This window comes from Brachyhypopomus gauderio, chromosome 7 (assembly GCF_052324685.1).
Source record: "Brachyhypopomus gauderio isolate BG-103 chromosome 7, BGAUD_0.2, whole genome shotgun sequence".
Taxonomy (NCBI): Eukaryota; Metazoa; Chordata; class Actinopteri; order Gymnotiformes; family Hypopomidae; genus Brachyhypopomus; species Brachyhypopomus gauderio.
The window spans coordinates 5,341,929-5,360,152 of NC_135217.1; the positions used below are offsets into that span (position 1 = coordinate 5,341,929).

The 18,224-nt window shown below is 46.2% G+C and overlaps 1 protein-coding gene across 2 annotated transcripts in view; it reads left to right on the forward strand.

The window, feature by feature from the left end:
* The window catches only part of doc2b (double C2-like domains, beta), a 125,657-nt gene that overhangs the window by 106,150 nt on the left and 1,283 nt on the right, over positions 1-18,224 (forward strand). For both annotated transcript variants that reach the window (XM_077011116.1, XM_077011117.1), the window contains 4 exons: positions 12,610-12,736; positions 15,279-15,436; positions 17,782-17,863; positions 17,966-18,062. In XM_077011116.1, the coding sequence (XP_076867231.1) occupies positions 12,610-12,736; positions 15,279-15,436; positions 17,782-17,863; positions 17,966-18,062 (464 nt within the window). The remainder of the gene's footprint in view (positions 1-12,609; positions 12,737-15,278; positions 15,437-17,781; positions 17,864-17,965; positions 18,063-18,224) is intronic.

Genomic DNA, 18,224 nt, shown 5'->3' on the forward strand with positions numbered 1-18,224 from the left:
ATATATGGATTATCTATCACCAGCAAAGAGAGAGGTACTTCATATTCAAGTCAAACCTAACCTATAGACCTTTCATACTCTTTCATAATATATTTAACGTTCATTTTAATCATTTATTGGATATTTATTGGAGTGTTCGTTCTAGTAAGAGCCTGCTGCCAAAAAAGGGCTTCAGTGGAGTTGCTTTTGAACTGTAGCCGTATTTGCAGGCTTTGTTCTCCATAACGCACCCCTCACAGAGCACACCATGTACCTCCCGTCCGCCACCCCCTACGCTTCATGTAAATATACGACTCATCTGCATATCCATTCATTAGTATATATGAGACTCATCTGCATATCCATTCATTAGTATATATGAGACTCATCTGCATATCCATTCATTGGTGTATATATGAGACTCATCTGCATATCTATTCATTGGTATATATGAGACTCATCTGCATATCTATTCATTGGTATATATGAGACTCATCTGCATATCTATTCATTAGTATATATGAGACTCATCTGCATATCCATTCATTGGTGTATATATGAGACTCATCTGCATATCCATTCATTGGTATATATTGGACTCATCTGCATATCCATTCATTGGTGTATATATGAGACTCATCTGCATATCCATTCATTGGTACATATAGGACTCATCTGCATATCCATTCATTAGTAAATTTTGGGGTCATCTACATATTAATGTAATCAATAAGTATATGAGTCATCTGCACATCCATTTAATGGCTCGGCCGTCCGGCCAAGGTCCGACTCTGTCGAGACAGGAATCCTGGGCCAGGATCCTCACCCTGTCTGGGCAGCATACTCATTAACGAGGCGGCCATCTCTTCTTCAAAAGGTCACGCAAAAGCTCACGGCGCAGGGTTGCTAATGAAGGCAAGGGGAGTGGTTCTGTGTGTGACGTCACGCCGTGACCTTCGGATGGAACTCAGACAGACAGACAGGCTGAAATACTCAGACAGGCTGAAATACCGAGACAGGCTGAAATATGTCCACTTGTTGATGCAGAAAGCAGCTGCCCAAAATCTGAAAGGCTGTTTTATAAAAAGGTGATAAATTTAATTTGAGCTTGTGCTTTTGTGCTGTCTTTGGGAGGAGGGGGGGGGAGTGTTGTGGCCTTTAGTTCCAGTCAAGCACAAACACAGTCGCATACTGATACAACTAATCAGTAGTAGGAAGTCTGAGAGCAACTGATTAAACAAGTGGAATCAGGTGTGCTCCTACAAAACACCTGCAGCCACTCTGGACCATGTGGTCCTGCTGCCATTTTGTTGGACTCCCCCGGGCTCAATCGACTTGGTACGACCCCACAAAGCCCCGGTCAGAAACTGCTGTTTGTTGCATCTGTGTTTATGGTGGTGCAGCAATACAGGATTTTGAACAGGGGTGATGTATAGGGCCTACACGAAAGTGTTAGTACACTTATAGAAGAAGGTTCAGTGTGTATCTTTAACAGACTCTGTTAGTACACTTATAGAAGAAGGTTCAGTATGTGTATTTAACAGACTCTGTTAGTACACTTATAGAAGAAGGTTCAGTGTGTATCTTTAACAGACTCTACGTTAGTACACTTATAGAAGAAGGTTCAGTATGTGTATTTAACAGACTCTGTTAGTACACTAATAGAAGAAGGTTCAGTGTGTATCTTTAACAGACTCTGTTAGTACACTTACTGATGAAGGTTCAGTGTGTATCTTTAACAGACTCTGTTAGTACACTTATAGAAGAAGGTTCAGTATGTGTATTTAACAGACTCTGTTAGTACACTTACAGATGAAGGTTCAGTGTGTATATTTAACAGACTCTACGTTAGTACACTTATAGAAGAAGGTTCAGTATGTATCTTTAACAGACTCTGTTAGTACACTTATAGAAGAAGGTTCAGTATGTATCTTTAACAGACTCTACGTTAGTACACTTATAGAAGAAGGTTCAGTGTGTATCTTTAACAGACTCTGTTAGTACACTTATAGAAGAAGGTTCAGTGTGTGTATTTAACAGACTCTATGTTAGTACACTTATAGAAGAAGGTTCAGTGTGTATCTTTAACAGACACTATGTTAGTACACTTATAGAAGAAGGTTCAGTGTGTATCTTTAACAGACTCTACGTTAGTACACTTACAGATGAAGGTTCAGTGTGTATCTTTAACAGACTCTGTTAGTACACTTATAGAAGAAGGTTCAGTATGTGTATTTAACAGACTCTGTTAGTACACTTACAGATGAAGGTTCAGTGTGTATATTTAACAGACTCTACGTTAGTACACTTATAGAAGAAGGTTCAGTATGTATCTTTAACAGACTCTGTTAGTACACTTATAGAAGAAGGTTCAGTATGTATCTTTAACAGACTCTACGTTAGTACACTTATAGAAGAAGGTTCAGTGTGTATCTTTAACAGACTCTACGTTAGTACACTTATAGAAGAAGGTTCAGTATGTGTATTTAACAGACTCTACGTTAGTACACTTATAGAAGAAGGTTCAGTGTGTATTTTTAACAGACTCTATGTTAGTACATTTATAGAAGAAGGTTCAGTATGTATCTTTAACAGACTCTACGTTAGTACACTTATAGAAGAAGGTTCAGTATGTATCTTTAACAGACTCTACGTTAGTACACTTATAGAAGAAGGTTCAGTATGTGTATTTAACAGACTCTACGTTAGTACACTTATAGAAGAAGGTTCAGTGTGTATCTTTAACAGACTCTACATTAGTACATTTATAGAAGAAGGCTCAGTATGTATCTTTAACAGACTACGTTAGTACACTTATAGAAGAAGGTTCAGTGTGTATCTTTAACAGACTCTGTTAGTACACTAATAGAAGAAGGTTCAGTGTGTATCTTTAACAGACTCTGTTAGTACACTAATAGAAGAAGGTTCAGTATGTATCTTTAACAGACTCTACGTTAGTACACTTATAGAAGAAGGTTCAGTGTGTATCTTTAACAGACTCTGTTAGTACACTAATAGAAGAAGGTTCAGTGTGTATCTTTAACAGACTCTGTTAGTACACTTATAGAAGAAGGTTCAGTATGTATCTTTAACAGACTCTGTTAGTACACTTATAGAAGAAGGTTCAGTATGTATCTTTAACAGACTCTACGTTAGTACACTAATAGAAGAAGGTTCAGTGTGTATCTTTAACAGACTCTACATTAGTACACTTATAGTTATTTGTGATGTAGTGCTGCTCTCTCTCCTCTTCCTTCAGTCTGGATTGATGTTTGGCTCTTTATTGTCTGTCAAGATGGTTTTAAAGAATTAACAAACATTCACACACGGTGATATATGGTAACATCTGAAAATGCATTTTGTTTTGTCGCTGCTAGCAGATATATCATGCAGGATGTTGTCTCGTTCAGCCGCGGGACATGTCATGTGTCCTGCAGATCCATTACCAGGTCAACCTTGTAGCTATGTATGCCTGCACATGTTTGCTATATCATGTGTGTGTGTGTGTGTGTGTGTGTGTGTGTGTGTGTGTGTGTGTGTGTGTGTGTGTGTGTGTAGGCCGGCAGAGTGTGTATTGATCTGGAAGGACCCACCTGATGATTCACCAGGGCTTTTCTGTAGGCCCGTCTCTGCCAGTTTCCATGGAAACAGAAAGTCTCCCTCATAGGTCTTACTTTCAGGGGACGGCTCGCGCCCTTCATGCAAATAGACGCTAAACAATGACAAATCAGCGGCCTCCGATCTGTCGTCTGTGAAACGCCCACTGCAGAGTTAACTCAGGTGGCGGGGGGGGGGGGGGGGGGGGGGGGGGGGTGCCTGGCACGCCTGCCCCGTGGGCTCTGCCCATCCCGGGTGGATGTCCGAGCACTGAAGCCACGTGGCACCGCGCCCGGTGGGTGGCAGGACGGCAGATGAGACGAAGTGGGCATAAAAGCCATCTATAGCGCGGCTGCCGCCCCCACTGTACCCCCCGCCCCCACTGTGTCCCCGCCCCCACTGTGTCCCCGCCCCCACTGTGCCCCCCGCCCCCACTGTACCCCCCCGCCCCCACTGTGCCCCCCGCCCCCACTGTACCCCCCCGCCCCCACTGTACCCCCCGCCCCCACTGTGCCCCCCGCCCCCACTGTGCCCCCCTGCCCCCACTGTGCCCCCGCCCCCACTGTACCCCCCCGCCCCCACTGTGCCCCCCGCCCCCACTGTACCCCCCGCCCCCACTGTGCCCCCGCCCCCACTGTGCCCCCCGCCCCCCACTGTACCCCCCCGCCCCCACTGTGCCCCCGCCCCCACTGTGCCCCCCGCCCCCACTGTGCCCCCCGCCCCCACTGTACCCCCCGCCCCCACTGTACCCCCCGCCCCCACTGTGCCCCCCGCCCCCCACTGTACCCCCCGCCCCCACTGTACCCCCCGCCCCCACTGTGCCCCCGCCCCCACTGTGCCCCCCGCCCCCACTGTGCCCCCCGCCCCCACTGTACCCCCCGCCCCCACTGTGCCCCCCGCCCCCACTGTACCCCCCCGCCCCCACTGTGTCCCCGCCCCCACTGTGCCCCCCGCCCCCACTGTGCCCCCCGCCCCCACTGTGCCCCCCGCCCCCACTGTACCCCCCGCCCCCACTGTACCCCCCGCCCCCACTGTGCCCCCCGCCCCCACTGTGTCCCCGCCCCCACTGTGTCCCCGCCCCCACTGTGCCCCCGCCCCCACTGTGCCCCCCGCCCCCACTGTGCCCCCGCTTCCTGAGAACTGAATGTCAGGACATGACCCGCCACGCCGCACTCGTGGTCAGAGCTTGTGACTGGCTTTATAACCCCGTTACACCGGGCCTGTTTTGTGTGGTGCCTTAAATGGATCGAGTTCCATGTATACAAATGCAGACGGTCAGAATTTGTGCCGTCAGATGTAAAATTCTGTCTGACCAGTGCAAATGGCTGTAAAACGTTGAGTTACAGTGGAGTTAGAGTGGACCATGGTCTCTAGCATCCTATCCTGTCCACAGATACACTCCCACCTGTTAGACAACATGTTACATCTTTGTGCTGGGGGACCGTAAAGACATATGGCCATTTTTTAATGCAACAGTGTAGCAGCTACTTGTTTCCTCCTTTGGTTGACTAACACGCTCAGCTGGTTTACAGCAGCGTGGTTATGTCACCCTGTTTACAGATTTATCTCAGCTGTCAGCAGCGCCGACTACCGCGGTACCTCCTATTGATTTTTGCTGAGCTATGAGCACACAGAAGGGGGATTTATGCCTTACCGCTTCAGTTGGGAAGCCTCTGTCTCCAAGGTGATGGTGGAGGTTGCCAGCCCCCTCAGAACTCCGGAGGCGGCTTTGGGCCCGGCCGAAATGAAGAGAGTCGCCAGCTCCTCCCACACAGCAGGACACTGCACAGGTGTACACACACACGCACACACTCGCACACATGCACACACACACACGCACGCATGCAAAAATCCTCCGAGAGGTGTCCAGGCAGTTTGACAAGTCTGGGAGAGAAGAGCCCCCCCCCCAGCTCTCCCACCCCCACCCCTCCAACCCCCAGGAGGGGCCAGAGACGGTGGGAGAAATGACGGTTATGATGGCTGTCAGCGGCACAGGAAATATGCATGAAGAGGTGCCCGCGTCCCCTCGCCCTCTAGCTGCCCCCTGGCCACCCCCCGACCACCCCCTATCTGCCCCATAGCTGCCCCCCTGGCCATTGCATCCTGACTTGTTCCACCTCATTATTTGCCATCTCTCTGCCCCTGACTCCTCCACCCAGACTGAACACTGCAGTGGCACTTCCAACTACAACCCTCTCCAACTACAGCCCTCTCCACCTACAGCTCTCTCCAGCTACAACCCTCTCCAGCTACAGCCCTCTCCAACTACAGCCCTCTCCAGCTACAGCCCTCTCCAGCTACAGCCCTCTCCAGCTACAATCCTCTCCAACTACAGCCCTCTCCAGCTACAGCCCTCTCCAACTACAGTCCAACTACAGTCCTCTCCAGCTACAGCCCTCTCCAACTACAGTCCTCTCCAGCTACAGCCCTCTCCAACTACAGCCCTCTCCAGCTACAGCCCTCTCCAACTACAGCCCTCTCCAGCTACAGCCCTCTCCAACTACAGTCCTCTCTAGCTACAGCCCTCTCCAGCTACAGTCCTCTCCAACTACAGCCCTCTCCAGCTACAGCCCTCTCCAGCTACAGCCCTCTCCAGCTACAGCTCTCTCCAGCTACAGCCCTCTCCAACTACAGTCCTCTCCAGCTACAGCCCTCGCCATCTAGTCCTCTCCAGCTACAGCCCTCTCCAACTACAGCCCTCTCCAACTACAGTCCTCTCCAGCTACAGGGCTCTCCAACTACAGTCCTCTCCAGCTACAGCCCTCTCCAGCTACAGCCCTCTCCAGCTACAGCTCTCTCCAGCTACAGCCCTCTCCAACTACAGTCCTCTCCAGCTACAGCCCTCGCCATCTAGTCCTCTCCAGCTACAGCCCTCTCCAGCTACAGCCCTCTCCAACTACAGTCGTCTCCAGCTACAGCCCTCTCCAGTTACAGTCCTCTTCAACTACAACCTTCTCCAGTTACAGTCCTCTCCAGCTACAGCCCTCTCTAACTACTGCCCTCTCCAGCTAGTCCTCTCCAGCTATAGCCCTCGCCAGCTAGTCCTCTCCAACTACAGTCCTCTCCAGCTACAGCCCTTTCCAGCTACAGTCCTCTCCAACTACAGCCCTCTCCATCTACAGTCCTCTCCAGCTACAGTTCTCTCCAACTATATTCCTCTCCAATTACAGTCCTCTCCAGCTACAGTCCTCTTCAACTACAGCCCTCTCCAACTACAGTCCTCTCCAACTATAACCCTCTCGGAGTCCCACGTTATCTCCGACAGACATCTCCAGCAGCCGTGGCACCTTGGAGGATCCGGCAGCCTCCCGCTAAAGCGAATTAGCTGCATGAGCGCCTCGCTCCACTGTCAGCTCATATCTTTGGGCTTTCTTTTAAATGAGCCCTTCAGGACATTAACAATGCAAAAACACCGTGCAGCATTCGACTACTTCTGCCTGGGAGCCTTCGTCTTGGAGGCAGGAAAAGGCTGCGACTACGCAATCTGCCCCTGTTTCAAGAGCGCGGTGGAAATTTAACTGTGATATGCCCCCGTTTCAAGAGCGTGGTGGTAATTTAACTGTGATATGCCCCCGTTTCAAGAGCGCGGTAGAAATTTAGCTTTGATTTGCCCCATTTCAAGTGCACTGGAGTAATTTCATTGCGCTAATGAAGTGATGGTGAAGACTCAACCACACTTAGGTGGCATTTCTCAGCACCTCGCAGGCGGTGGTGACCCTAAATGATACACTCTTATACAAATATGCCTACAAGGTCCATTTGTTTTAAAGCTTTATTATGATATATTCAAATTCATTTAGATGGTATTTGCATGACTTGCATGTGAAAATTAATCACTGAAAATATGCATTTGCATCAACAAACCATTAAGTGCCCATTTTGACTGTTTATAGTAGCAAGTGAAATCAGTAATGCTTTTAGCACCTTTTACCTTGTAATCATCTAGCCCTCTCCCTACATGTGGTGAGACCTTATGTTAGCACTTTGAGATCACACAGAACCATGGTTCACGTAGCACTTGTGCTTCTTACTGTTAGCATGTGAATTTGCGCTCTTCTAAAAACACAATACCTCACCTACAGTCAGGTCTCTCTCGCCAGACCTCAGACGGCATGATGGATTCGTCTGAGTAAACGTGACAGATGCATTTAGTATCTGGACCCGAAAGCCATGCAGGCAGACGCTCTGATTGGCTGATGTGTCCCTATGTTGTGTGCATGAAGGTCCCGGGCACCTGACGCCGAAGAGTAGCGCAGTGTTCAGAAACTGTTGACTCTGTTTGCACCTGCTCATGCTGGGAGACCTTTTATGGCGCATTTCCACTAGGGCCTGCTTGGCGCGGTACGGTTTGATTCGCGACGGTTTGTGAGTGTTTCCATTAGTACCACTTCCCTGTGAGCCGGCCCCTTCGGGTACTTTTTTCGTACCGTCTCGCTCGAGGTTCTAACCGTTCCGAAGCGGTACAGTTCTGTGACGTGGAGGAACAGCATGACACTGATTGGCCAGGGAGTGTCGTCACAGGTTGCGTCAGGAGAGCGACTCCTCCGCTATGCTATGAATAAAAGCACACAAAATGTTGCTTGTAGTACTATAAATATTTATTTCATATAAAGCTATACGTATATATTTGCTTTTTGCACTTTTTTTAAACTATAACTATATTATTTACATATGTTGTACTTTAAATATCTATATTTCATAATAAAGTTTGATTTCATTTGATTGTATGACTGATGCTTTTTATGCAGGGTGTGTTCAGCCTGTTTGAGTAATACCAAAATATTATCAATAATTAGAGCAACCACATACAATAATGAAGATAAAGATAAATAAGATACAATAATGTTATTTGTTAAGGGATGTTGTGCCGGTGTTGTGGTCGCATACAAATGATGTCACGACACTACAACCCGCGCGCCAACAGCGACTCCACCCACATTGTGTTGGTCCACCATTGTAATGGAAACACAACGCGACCGTACCTTTCCGTTGCGAATCGACCCGTATCGAACCCTACCGCGCCAAGCAGGCCCTAGTGGAAATGCGCCATTAGTGAGGCTGGGAACACAGGAGGAAGGGAGGGTGTGATTGCCTGTTTGATAAGCTACACAATAGGAACGCTACGTACATAGAATCACACACACGCATACACACGCACCTGCACGCTCGCTCGTACACGCTAGTGCCTTACCATGAACAGCAATCTGCAAAAGTCCTTAGCACATCGATTGTGTGTGTGTGTGTGTGTGTGTGTGTGTGTGTGTGTGTGTGTGTGTGTGTGTGTGTGTGTATGTGTGTGTGTGTCCCTTGTATGGCAGTATGACAGGTGACCATTTTAATACCCTGAAATAGACACAGAAAGGAAGTGCGGCCCACAGCTGAGACAGTCCCCACCTGCCCACATGCCTGTTCATGTGTAATGGAGACCGATGAGGACACAGGGGGGCGGGGCCACAGAGGGGGCGGGACATGCTCCTCACTGGCCAATAGTCACAGGCAGAGAGTCTGCACAAAGTTGCTGCCACTACAAAATAATGGATTATAATGAGTAGGGTTGCAACGGTATGAGATTTTCACGGTATGATAACCGTCTCAGAAAATACCGCGGTATCACGGTTATCACGGTATCACAGTTAGTTTGTATATTATTAAAAGATACACTGACCCTTAAAGAAATTACAAGTTTTTTTTGTTCAATTAACTATTTATTGTAGAAACCTGGAACTATTGTATACAAAATGTCTCCTTTAAAAAAATAAGCTGTACACATGTTTAAATAAATACTGCAAAATTAGATAAACCTAAATCATGGATTTCAGTACAATTATTTAAGTTTAAATTATTTAATATCTGATAAACTCAACCTGGGTCAGTGTCTGATCAACAACTGTTGTAAACGTCCGTTGTACTGCCAAGTTAGAATATAACCAGATACTGCAGAAAGAGAGGATTTATTTCTGACATGACCCTCACAATAGAGATTTCTATTTTAAGGCTTTCACACCGAGTCTGGTTTTAACATATGAAAAACAGGCACGTAAAATTTTGAAAATGAACGCATGTAAATTAATGGCATCTTTCACATCCAGTGAAAGCAAGGACCTTAAAAATCTATGGATTTACACTTTCACTAGTGACCGTAGCGCGCGACTCGGCACAGTTCTTTTGTATTACGTTAACAAATACGAGCCTCTTGTAATTCCAGGACGAAACACGAGAGAACGTGAAGACGTTAAGACTGGGCGTTTTGAAAATAAACAACCATTAAATAATTTAATAAAAAGCGAATTATTTTGAGTATATGTATAAATATTTAACTTAATTAAGTTTAAGGTGCTGGGAAATATTGAAACGGACCTTTAAAGTTACGTACAAGTGCTTTAATTCCACCTTATAAAGGTGTATGAACCCTGCAAACATGACTTTGTTCATTGCTCTGAGGCGCGACGCGCGCAAAGTTACAAAATTCGAGACGTGCACGACCTCGCGAATCGACAGCGCGCGAGACCCGCGCTCACCGGCGGAGCCACCGCGATTACGTCATTTTCGCCGCTGATTTTAGTTAAGCTTTTTTTTTGTTAAAAAATTTGTTAAGTCTAATGCACTTTCTGCCATTCTCACTGCTGTGTGCTTAGTAGCTGAACCGGAGCGGAGTTGCGCATGCGCGGGTCAGTTTCTCCGCTGGCTTGCTTTTTACCGGTAATAAGCAAACGCACACGGTATGATAACCGTGCATTTTAATACCGTGGTATACCGTGAAACCGGTTACCGCTGCAACCCTAATAATGAGTGGTTCAATCACCACACGTGTTTTGGCCCTTCTGCCTCGGTCTTCATTCTGGAACATGGCATACTTTTTAATCACAGCCAAATCGGGTAATTGTGGACGTTTCAGAATGTATGAAAGTTGGATATTGAAAAACATTTGCTAAAGGTTTGGAACTTGTGAAACTCCTCACATTTGGCACAGATTAATGCAGCTCTTAGTTATTTAAGAGTTGAAATCCTGGAGGACCCTGAGTCGTAGGCCATGACATTATCTTGATTTGAAGCTAGGCCCTCTAAACAAACCCTGTTCTAGGGGTGCTGTAGTTGCGTTTCTGCAGTTTTCCTTTCTTTCTTGAACTTGAGGTTTTGAGATATCTGATGTAATGCTTGTTTGAACTAAAGGATTTGTTTTCTGAGTTGTAGAGCAGGTGGATTAAGTACAATCTCATTCACTGTGAACTTCTCTCTCTGATTGGATTGGTGGGATGAGTAGGTGTGTTACACTGATCTGGTCAACACCTCCAGCTCCAAATCCAACCATAACACATGACAGGATGACATGGCGGCTGGAACCATTACACCTCATGGGGCTCCTAATTAGCATAGCCAGCTTAAACAGTTCACTGGGACCCAAGTTCCTGGTAGGGATGCTAAATATATTGTTTGTCACAGTATTGTTGCTACTGCAGTACTGGCTTCCCCGGTACTGAATGCACATGGGTGAAATATGAATATCATTGGTTGATGTGCTGTGAGCATTGTAACTAATGTCAGACAATGCAGGTGAGCGTTTCCTGAGTTTTCTGAAGAACTACAGCGTTTTCATGATCCACAATGAATCATTTAGTAATCCAGGGGGTCGGCACTGTGATTTTAATACACTGCGAAACCACATTACTATTGAAAACGTCAAGCGAAATAATTGGCGTGTCGTATTTTGCAGCCCAGTTTCCCAGCGACGCCGCTGTCACGTGTTTGCGGGAGTCCGGTGGAACAGATTTGGCCTCACTGAGTGGGAGGGGCGGCACAGGGAGGGCAGGGTCCCGAGTGCCAGCCAATCGCGGGCATCTGTTAGGTCACGGAACTGAGCAGTTGGCACACCCCCTCCAGGCCCGTTCAGCTGTCCGAGCACGGCGCTCGATCGACAGCTCAGAGAGAGGCGGCCGCTTGCTTGCTGTCATCGCAAGGCTCATGTACAGGGAGGGAACTGGCAGTGACTAACGCTGGTGGGAAAACTGGGTACAAAATAATAATGATTAATAAAATTTTGTTACGTGTGCCATCTGCGCAAATGGTAAAGTAAAAATGGTTCAGGTCTGCGTGTGCCAAATGTGTCATATCAGATCATCACAGACACTAGAGAGAGGTGATAATTTGACTAGGGTTGTGAAATGTTAAGATCATCTTAGTACAACACAGCCCTAGAGAATTCCTCTGTATTTCATGAGTAATAACCCATATCCATCCAGGTGTAATTATCATCTGTTCAAAAAGAAAACAGGTGTCTTCCTTCACACATTAATTAATGCTGCTTCATATTGCAAATAGAACAAAAATCTCATTTCACAGTGGACAAGTCTGATGTGAATAAAAGTTAACATCAAAAACGTAATTAGAAAACATTAGAAAAAGTGCCAGTGTGTTTATTGATCAAGGGACCAGATCTGTAGACTTGCAGAACTTCAAATTTGATACAGTTCTTTATTGTTTAATTGGCTTTCACGGTTGTTTTTTCAGTCTTGCAGTTGTTAAAGAAGAAGTAGAAGTAGAAGAGCATGAGGTGTAAGCTAACACATTTGTAGGGAGTTTAAACAGGTTCCGGCAGATCGTGGTTTGGGTCGTCATCTTATATTGGCGTCATCTCTGAATTTTGACTGTATTCACACAAATATTTCACCAGATTCACTCTGAACATTTTATTGCATAAATGTAACTTTTTAATCAAAAGGTTTTTTCGATCGCCAATCTGAGTATATAACTGACAGAATTCACTTACTGGAAGATGGTGTCACGCAGTCCCCTTGGTTACTGGGAGATGGTGTCACCCAGTCCCCTTGATTACTGGGAGATGGTGCTGTGACTTCAAATTGGATTAAGCGAGCTATGAAAGTCTTGTGTGCTGAGCTCCCGTGGCTGCCATGTTTAAGTACACTTAATTACTTTATTGACTTCCAGTGTCTCTTTGCCTCTGTCCCTCCCCCAGAGTTGCAGACTAATTTTGTCTAATCTCGTCCCCCTGTGGTCACTGCTGTCACCCCCTTGCAGGATTTCGGTATGTGACGAAGACAAGTTCCGTCACAACGAGTTTATCGGCGAGACTCGCATCCCCCTGAAGAAGCTCAAGCCCAATCAGACCAAGAACTTCTACAACTGCTTGGAAAAGCAGCTGCCCGTGAGTATTCCATGAGCCTCAGGCTCGTCTGCCATTGGCTGAGACACTCGATCATCACAATCGGATCGTATGTCACGGCAGGTGCCTTTAGATGACGGGCATGGTAGTGGTGCGTATCACATTCCCGAATCAATCATCGATGCTCCCAGGATTGCACGTCAATCTGAGCTAATCAGAAATTGGTTAGCACCTGAGCCGCAGCCCGGGAAAAATACGTTATATCAGGTTTAGCAGAGCCATGGAAAACACGTTATATCAGGTTTAGCAGAGCCCTGGAAAATACGTGCTGTTTCAGCTCTGCTCAGACATGAAGGCTAGTTCAGGATAGAGCCAAACACAGCACATACACACACACGCACACACACACGCACACCAGGTGCACAATAAAAACTTCACCCTCTATCATTTCATGGAGAAGGACCATCCAGATGTCCTGTGGTAGCTATATTCAAGCATCTCACAGGGGCTGAATCCTATGGGCATCAAACCCCTCCCAGTAGTGTGCAGAAAGCAGCTGCATGTCCAGATGAGCTGGGTGATCCGCCACCGCTTAATCTGGACTAGCAGGAACCGTATTCTGGCTTTCCATGTATCCAAGGAAGCTGATGTTTTGTATCGGTATGTGTAAACATGAGGCAGACGTGTGGAAGAGCTGTAGCTTTGACAGGACAGGACAGGACAGGACATGTACTTGTGATTAGCAGAATCTCTTAATCCAGTTAGGAGCACATTCAAGGAGCCAGCACATGGTTTCAGTTTTTATGTTGTCAATTTTTCAGACTTGGGCAGTATATCATAAATACATATATTTTTGCATATTTATGTGAAATACACGAGCTGCCTGTGGGTGATGTAGATCGCACTGCCACTTTGACAGTCACATACACCAAAGTTTGTCCCGCCCAGCTCAAACCCAACAGTAAAAATCATTTAAAATCTCTGTGAAGACCATCATCATTATTTCACTGCCGGTTCATTATAAATTACTTTCAAAAGCTGATTGACAATAGAAGTGAACAGGCGCTTTAATGGGAATATATTTTCTATGCTAGGCAGTTAGAGTCCTGCACTGTGTGAGAAATAACCGATGCTTCTGGTGAGCTGTACACTGACACTGGGGTTTACAGTAACTGAGGATGAAAACTAATTGGTAAATGTGTGACTGTGGAAATCCTTTCAAACAACCATTGCGCTGAACATTTCATTTTAAGAAGTTTCAGCAAAATACTTTGGAGAGAAAAAACAAGAGTTCAGAGGTTCGTAAGTCCTGTGATTACTTGGCTCAGAAACACTTTGAGCTTAAACTTTTTAAAAAATATTGTACTGGCACAGTGGGAGGCTTGCTAGCGATGCTTGTTGTCATGGGCATTCATTGTCACGGAGACTCTCCACTGAGGCTGCCGGTACTACATGGCAACACGGACAACCAAGCTGCCTGCACAACGTTCCCCTGAAGCAGAAAGTAATAAAGAATTTGAAGTAATAAGCACGAGGATTAGAAGGTGGATTTTGAGGGAATAAGTGGAAAAGACCTCAGAATATGGAAGCATCCCTGGTCTGAGAGACCTGTGATACCTGATGATAGCGAACCCAGGTTTAATGATCACGGTTCGCTACTGATATATATATATATATATATATATATATATATATATATATATATATATATATATATATATATATATATATATATATATATATATAGGGCTGAGGGAACTTTCATTTTGTGATGCTTTGTTTACTTTGATGACTGTCATGACCGGTCCTGGTGCAATCACCGGCTGGCTAGCAAACACGAGCTGTTTTTTTTTTTGTGGCGAAAGCGTATGTACGCGTGTGTCATTCGTGTGTCACGGCGCGCGCGCGTGTGTGTGCGCATGCGCCAGTGTGGCCGGAAACGAGACAGCGCTGCCGCGGGACATCGAGCGGACATGCGTCCTGCACGGCTAATTAACTCGGCGCGTGACAGAGCGACGCTGCTCGTCTGAAAGAGCAGGAAGAAGCCGAGCGTCAACAGTCTGGCGCGAGAGACACGAGACTAGCGGCAGCACCGAGGAGGGGGGGGAGGGGGGGGGTTAAAAATAAAGAACACGTCTAGACGAGAAGATGATGTTGCAGAGGTGATTACAAACTGCACAGGAAACTCAATCAGCCAGACTAATCACTAGGAGATGGGGAAGTTCAGGACATTTTTGTTCCTCTGTAGCATGTGCTCCATTTGAAGTGATGGCTAAAAATTCATTATGCTGTGACCTCACTTTCACTGTAAACTTTACTTGACCAGAGTAATCACACGGCCATCTCTTTCTCAGCACGTCCCAAGAGGGGCGGGTAAATAAATAAAAAACGTATAGAACGACACACAACTGAACAACGACAATATGAAAGTAGAAAAAGAAACGGGTTCATTCAATATCCATCCAGAGGGTATATGACTGTGGGCTGCAGAGTGAAGGGGGAGGCGGGGCTTGTGGTGAAAACACCCACACGCTCCATGACTCCTCCTCCTGCCCCATGTGTGGCGTTCTCTCCCCTCCCCCAGATCGATAAGACGGACGACAAGTCCCTGGAGGAGCGGGGCCGGATCATGATCTCGCTGAAGTACAGCTCGCAGAAGTGCGGCCTGGTCGTCGGAATCATCCGCTGTGCCCACCTGGCTGCCATGGACGCCAACGGTTTCTCTGACCCCTACGTCAAAACGTAGGTCACCCTCCACCACACCTCCCCCCCTCCGACTCTCTTAACCTTCCTCTCTCTGTCTCTCTCTCTCTCTCTCTCTCCTTGGCTCCTGACTTTACTTTTTTGATTTTCCTCTGCGCCGGTCCAGCGCTCCATCCGTTAGCTGTCGAACGCTCCGTGGCGCTGGGCCCAGACGTGTTGGGATGTGAGTCAGATGAGACGTGGCTCACTGAGAGTTCTGCAGTTTGTCTCCCACAGCCAAAATAGCCCCAAAAACCAGCAAAATGTGTGGAAGGGCCAAATAACCCTTTGAATACTCATGCTGGGCATAACAGATGAATTTCATCTTGGTGTAAGGCTTTGATTGAGGAAAAGCTTCTCGTGGAATACGGAGTCATCTGATGTCGGTATACGCAGACAAACAGATCAATGGCCATTAATGGAGGTGATATGTGTGAATAAATTGTCGAGACATTTGTCTTCAGAAATGAACGGTCAGAAGGCAGGGAGGCCAAAGTTCTTACTTCCCTGCAAAGCACAGAGGCATCCAGGGTAAAACACTCCTGGATCCTGGCGATTATGAGCAGTGAGGGACCTCTCCTCTCTCCGCACCTTCAACGCATGAAGGATTCACTGGGATTCATTTTAGCATTTTGATGATGATTAATAGCTGTGTGTAGCGCAAAGACGCCCACCTCCTTACTTTCTAATCTGTCATGACTTCAGGCTTTATGAAGAGGGGAGTGTGTGTGCGTGCGTGCTTGTAGGTGTATACACGAAGAGAGGGAATGAGAAAGGTGATATTTGTTTATGTTTCGATAAAGATACTTGTATATGTTTGTTTGTGTTTATGACCACTGTGTTTGCCATATTTGATGTTTAATTCATAGTTCAGCTGAAATAATAGACTCAGTGTCCTACAGAGAGGAGGAATTAGGGATTTCAGCTCTTCCCTGTTCTACTACAACCTCATTCTGAAGTGTAGTGGATTACTCCAGTGCCTTTTGTGTTGTGGAATGTGCCCACATCAATCAATTAGCAAGTGAGTCACTCAGATTATACTGCAACTCGACACAATGTGGCATTTCATTTTGGAATGCTTTTAAGCCTGTAAATCCTGTTTGGGTGTTTGAAGAGAGCTTAGTAAATAGTGCCGGTATATTCTTCTGTTAATGCCATGGGTTCTGTGTAAAAGATGCCAGGTCTTGCTTTTCACCTTGTTTACTCTTCCACATTCACCCACTCAGAATTGTATTTTTTTTAACCTCTTTAATAGTTCTGTTTGTAGATGGATTGTGGTGGTTGTTATTAAGGCTCGTTGGACTGAGAGTTGCTATTTCCACGTTTAGAATGGAGAAAATAAAAAAATGAGGTTCCTTTCCCACCAGGACGCACGAATTTGAAACCCCCGATTGGAAATGTGGCACAGTTCGTTTGGTCGTGAAGATATCAGACCAACGGGGCTCGTCAGAACACACAATTACAGCAGTGAATGAAAATTTCGGGGCTCGGGGCAGTAAAATATGGCCATTAGAAACAAGCAGTCAGTAGATCAGATGAAAGCTGATGAACTTTTTCTTTCATTCAAGACTCTCCCTTCCTGTGTCACCGCAATAAAACTGCTGCAGCGTTACTTTTCTCGGTACAAAACGCTTTTCCAAGCATATAGGTTTCTAAGAGAATACCCCCCTCACACACAACACTAATACAGGTGCTTATTTATGAATCACCACAGTCTAAACAATGTACTATATAAATTGCCTTAACGCCTCGTTTTAAATATTTACGATTCCGTGATACGGCTATCCCTTTAATAACTCCACGTCCTCTTTGCTCATAATGACCACACATGTCTCCGTGGACCAACAACAGGCTTGTCCACGCCTCACACTAACACTCACACACCGAAGTGTGGTTTAGACGGTGCGGTATTCTCCACTTCTCGCCACGAGGCCTATTTAATCAGCGCACGTGGCCGTACGCGCCGTCTCGTGGCCTTTAGGAGCAGAGAGCAGTGGTCTCATTAAAGTCATGCCGGTGTGGAGGTCGCCTGTTGTGCTGTCCTCCATTAGAGCAAAAGCAGGAGTCTCCTTTTATGTCATTCCTTTCCGGGGGTGTGACTTTGTGCATTTTTTAAAGCTTTTCAAACTGTAGCGCTGTGTCAAACAACAGTGCCAGAGTGCCCTCTGGTGGACATGGGCATTAAAGCAAGGTGTGCTTTTCTTCTGTTCTGCTCTTCTGCATTCGTCAGATCCAACCCATGACAGTCCATCTCCAATACTTGTATATTTGTGTGTGTGTGTGTGTGTGTGTGTGTGTGCGCGTGCGTGCGTGCGTGTGTGTGCGTGTGTGTGTGTGTGTTTCAGATACCTGAAGCCAGATGAGAACAAAAAGTCAAAGCACAAAACTGCTGTTAAAAAGAAGACCCTTAATCCAGAATTCAATGAGGTAAGGCTTAAGTATAACATTTTTCAGAGCAACACACCTCCCTCTGAAGATTACTAAATTATCGTTATAATTGTTGCTTAATTGGTCTTCTTGTTTACATAGGAGTTCTTCTATGAGATTAAATATACAGAACTCAGTAAGAAAACCCTTGAGGTTACTGTTTGGGACTATGATATTGGCAAATCCAATGATTTTATAGGTAAGTTACAGCTAGCTTCATCTTGTGTCATGTGTTGTTTTCTGTTTGCTTTTACAGACACACCCACTATGTTTCAGATCATTGCTAACTTAAAACAGAGCCCCGGTCTGTATTCCCTGGCCTCGGGCTGTGTTTTGTTCTGTGGCACGTATTATGAGAGTT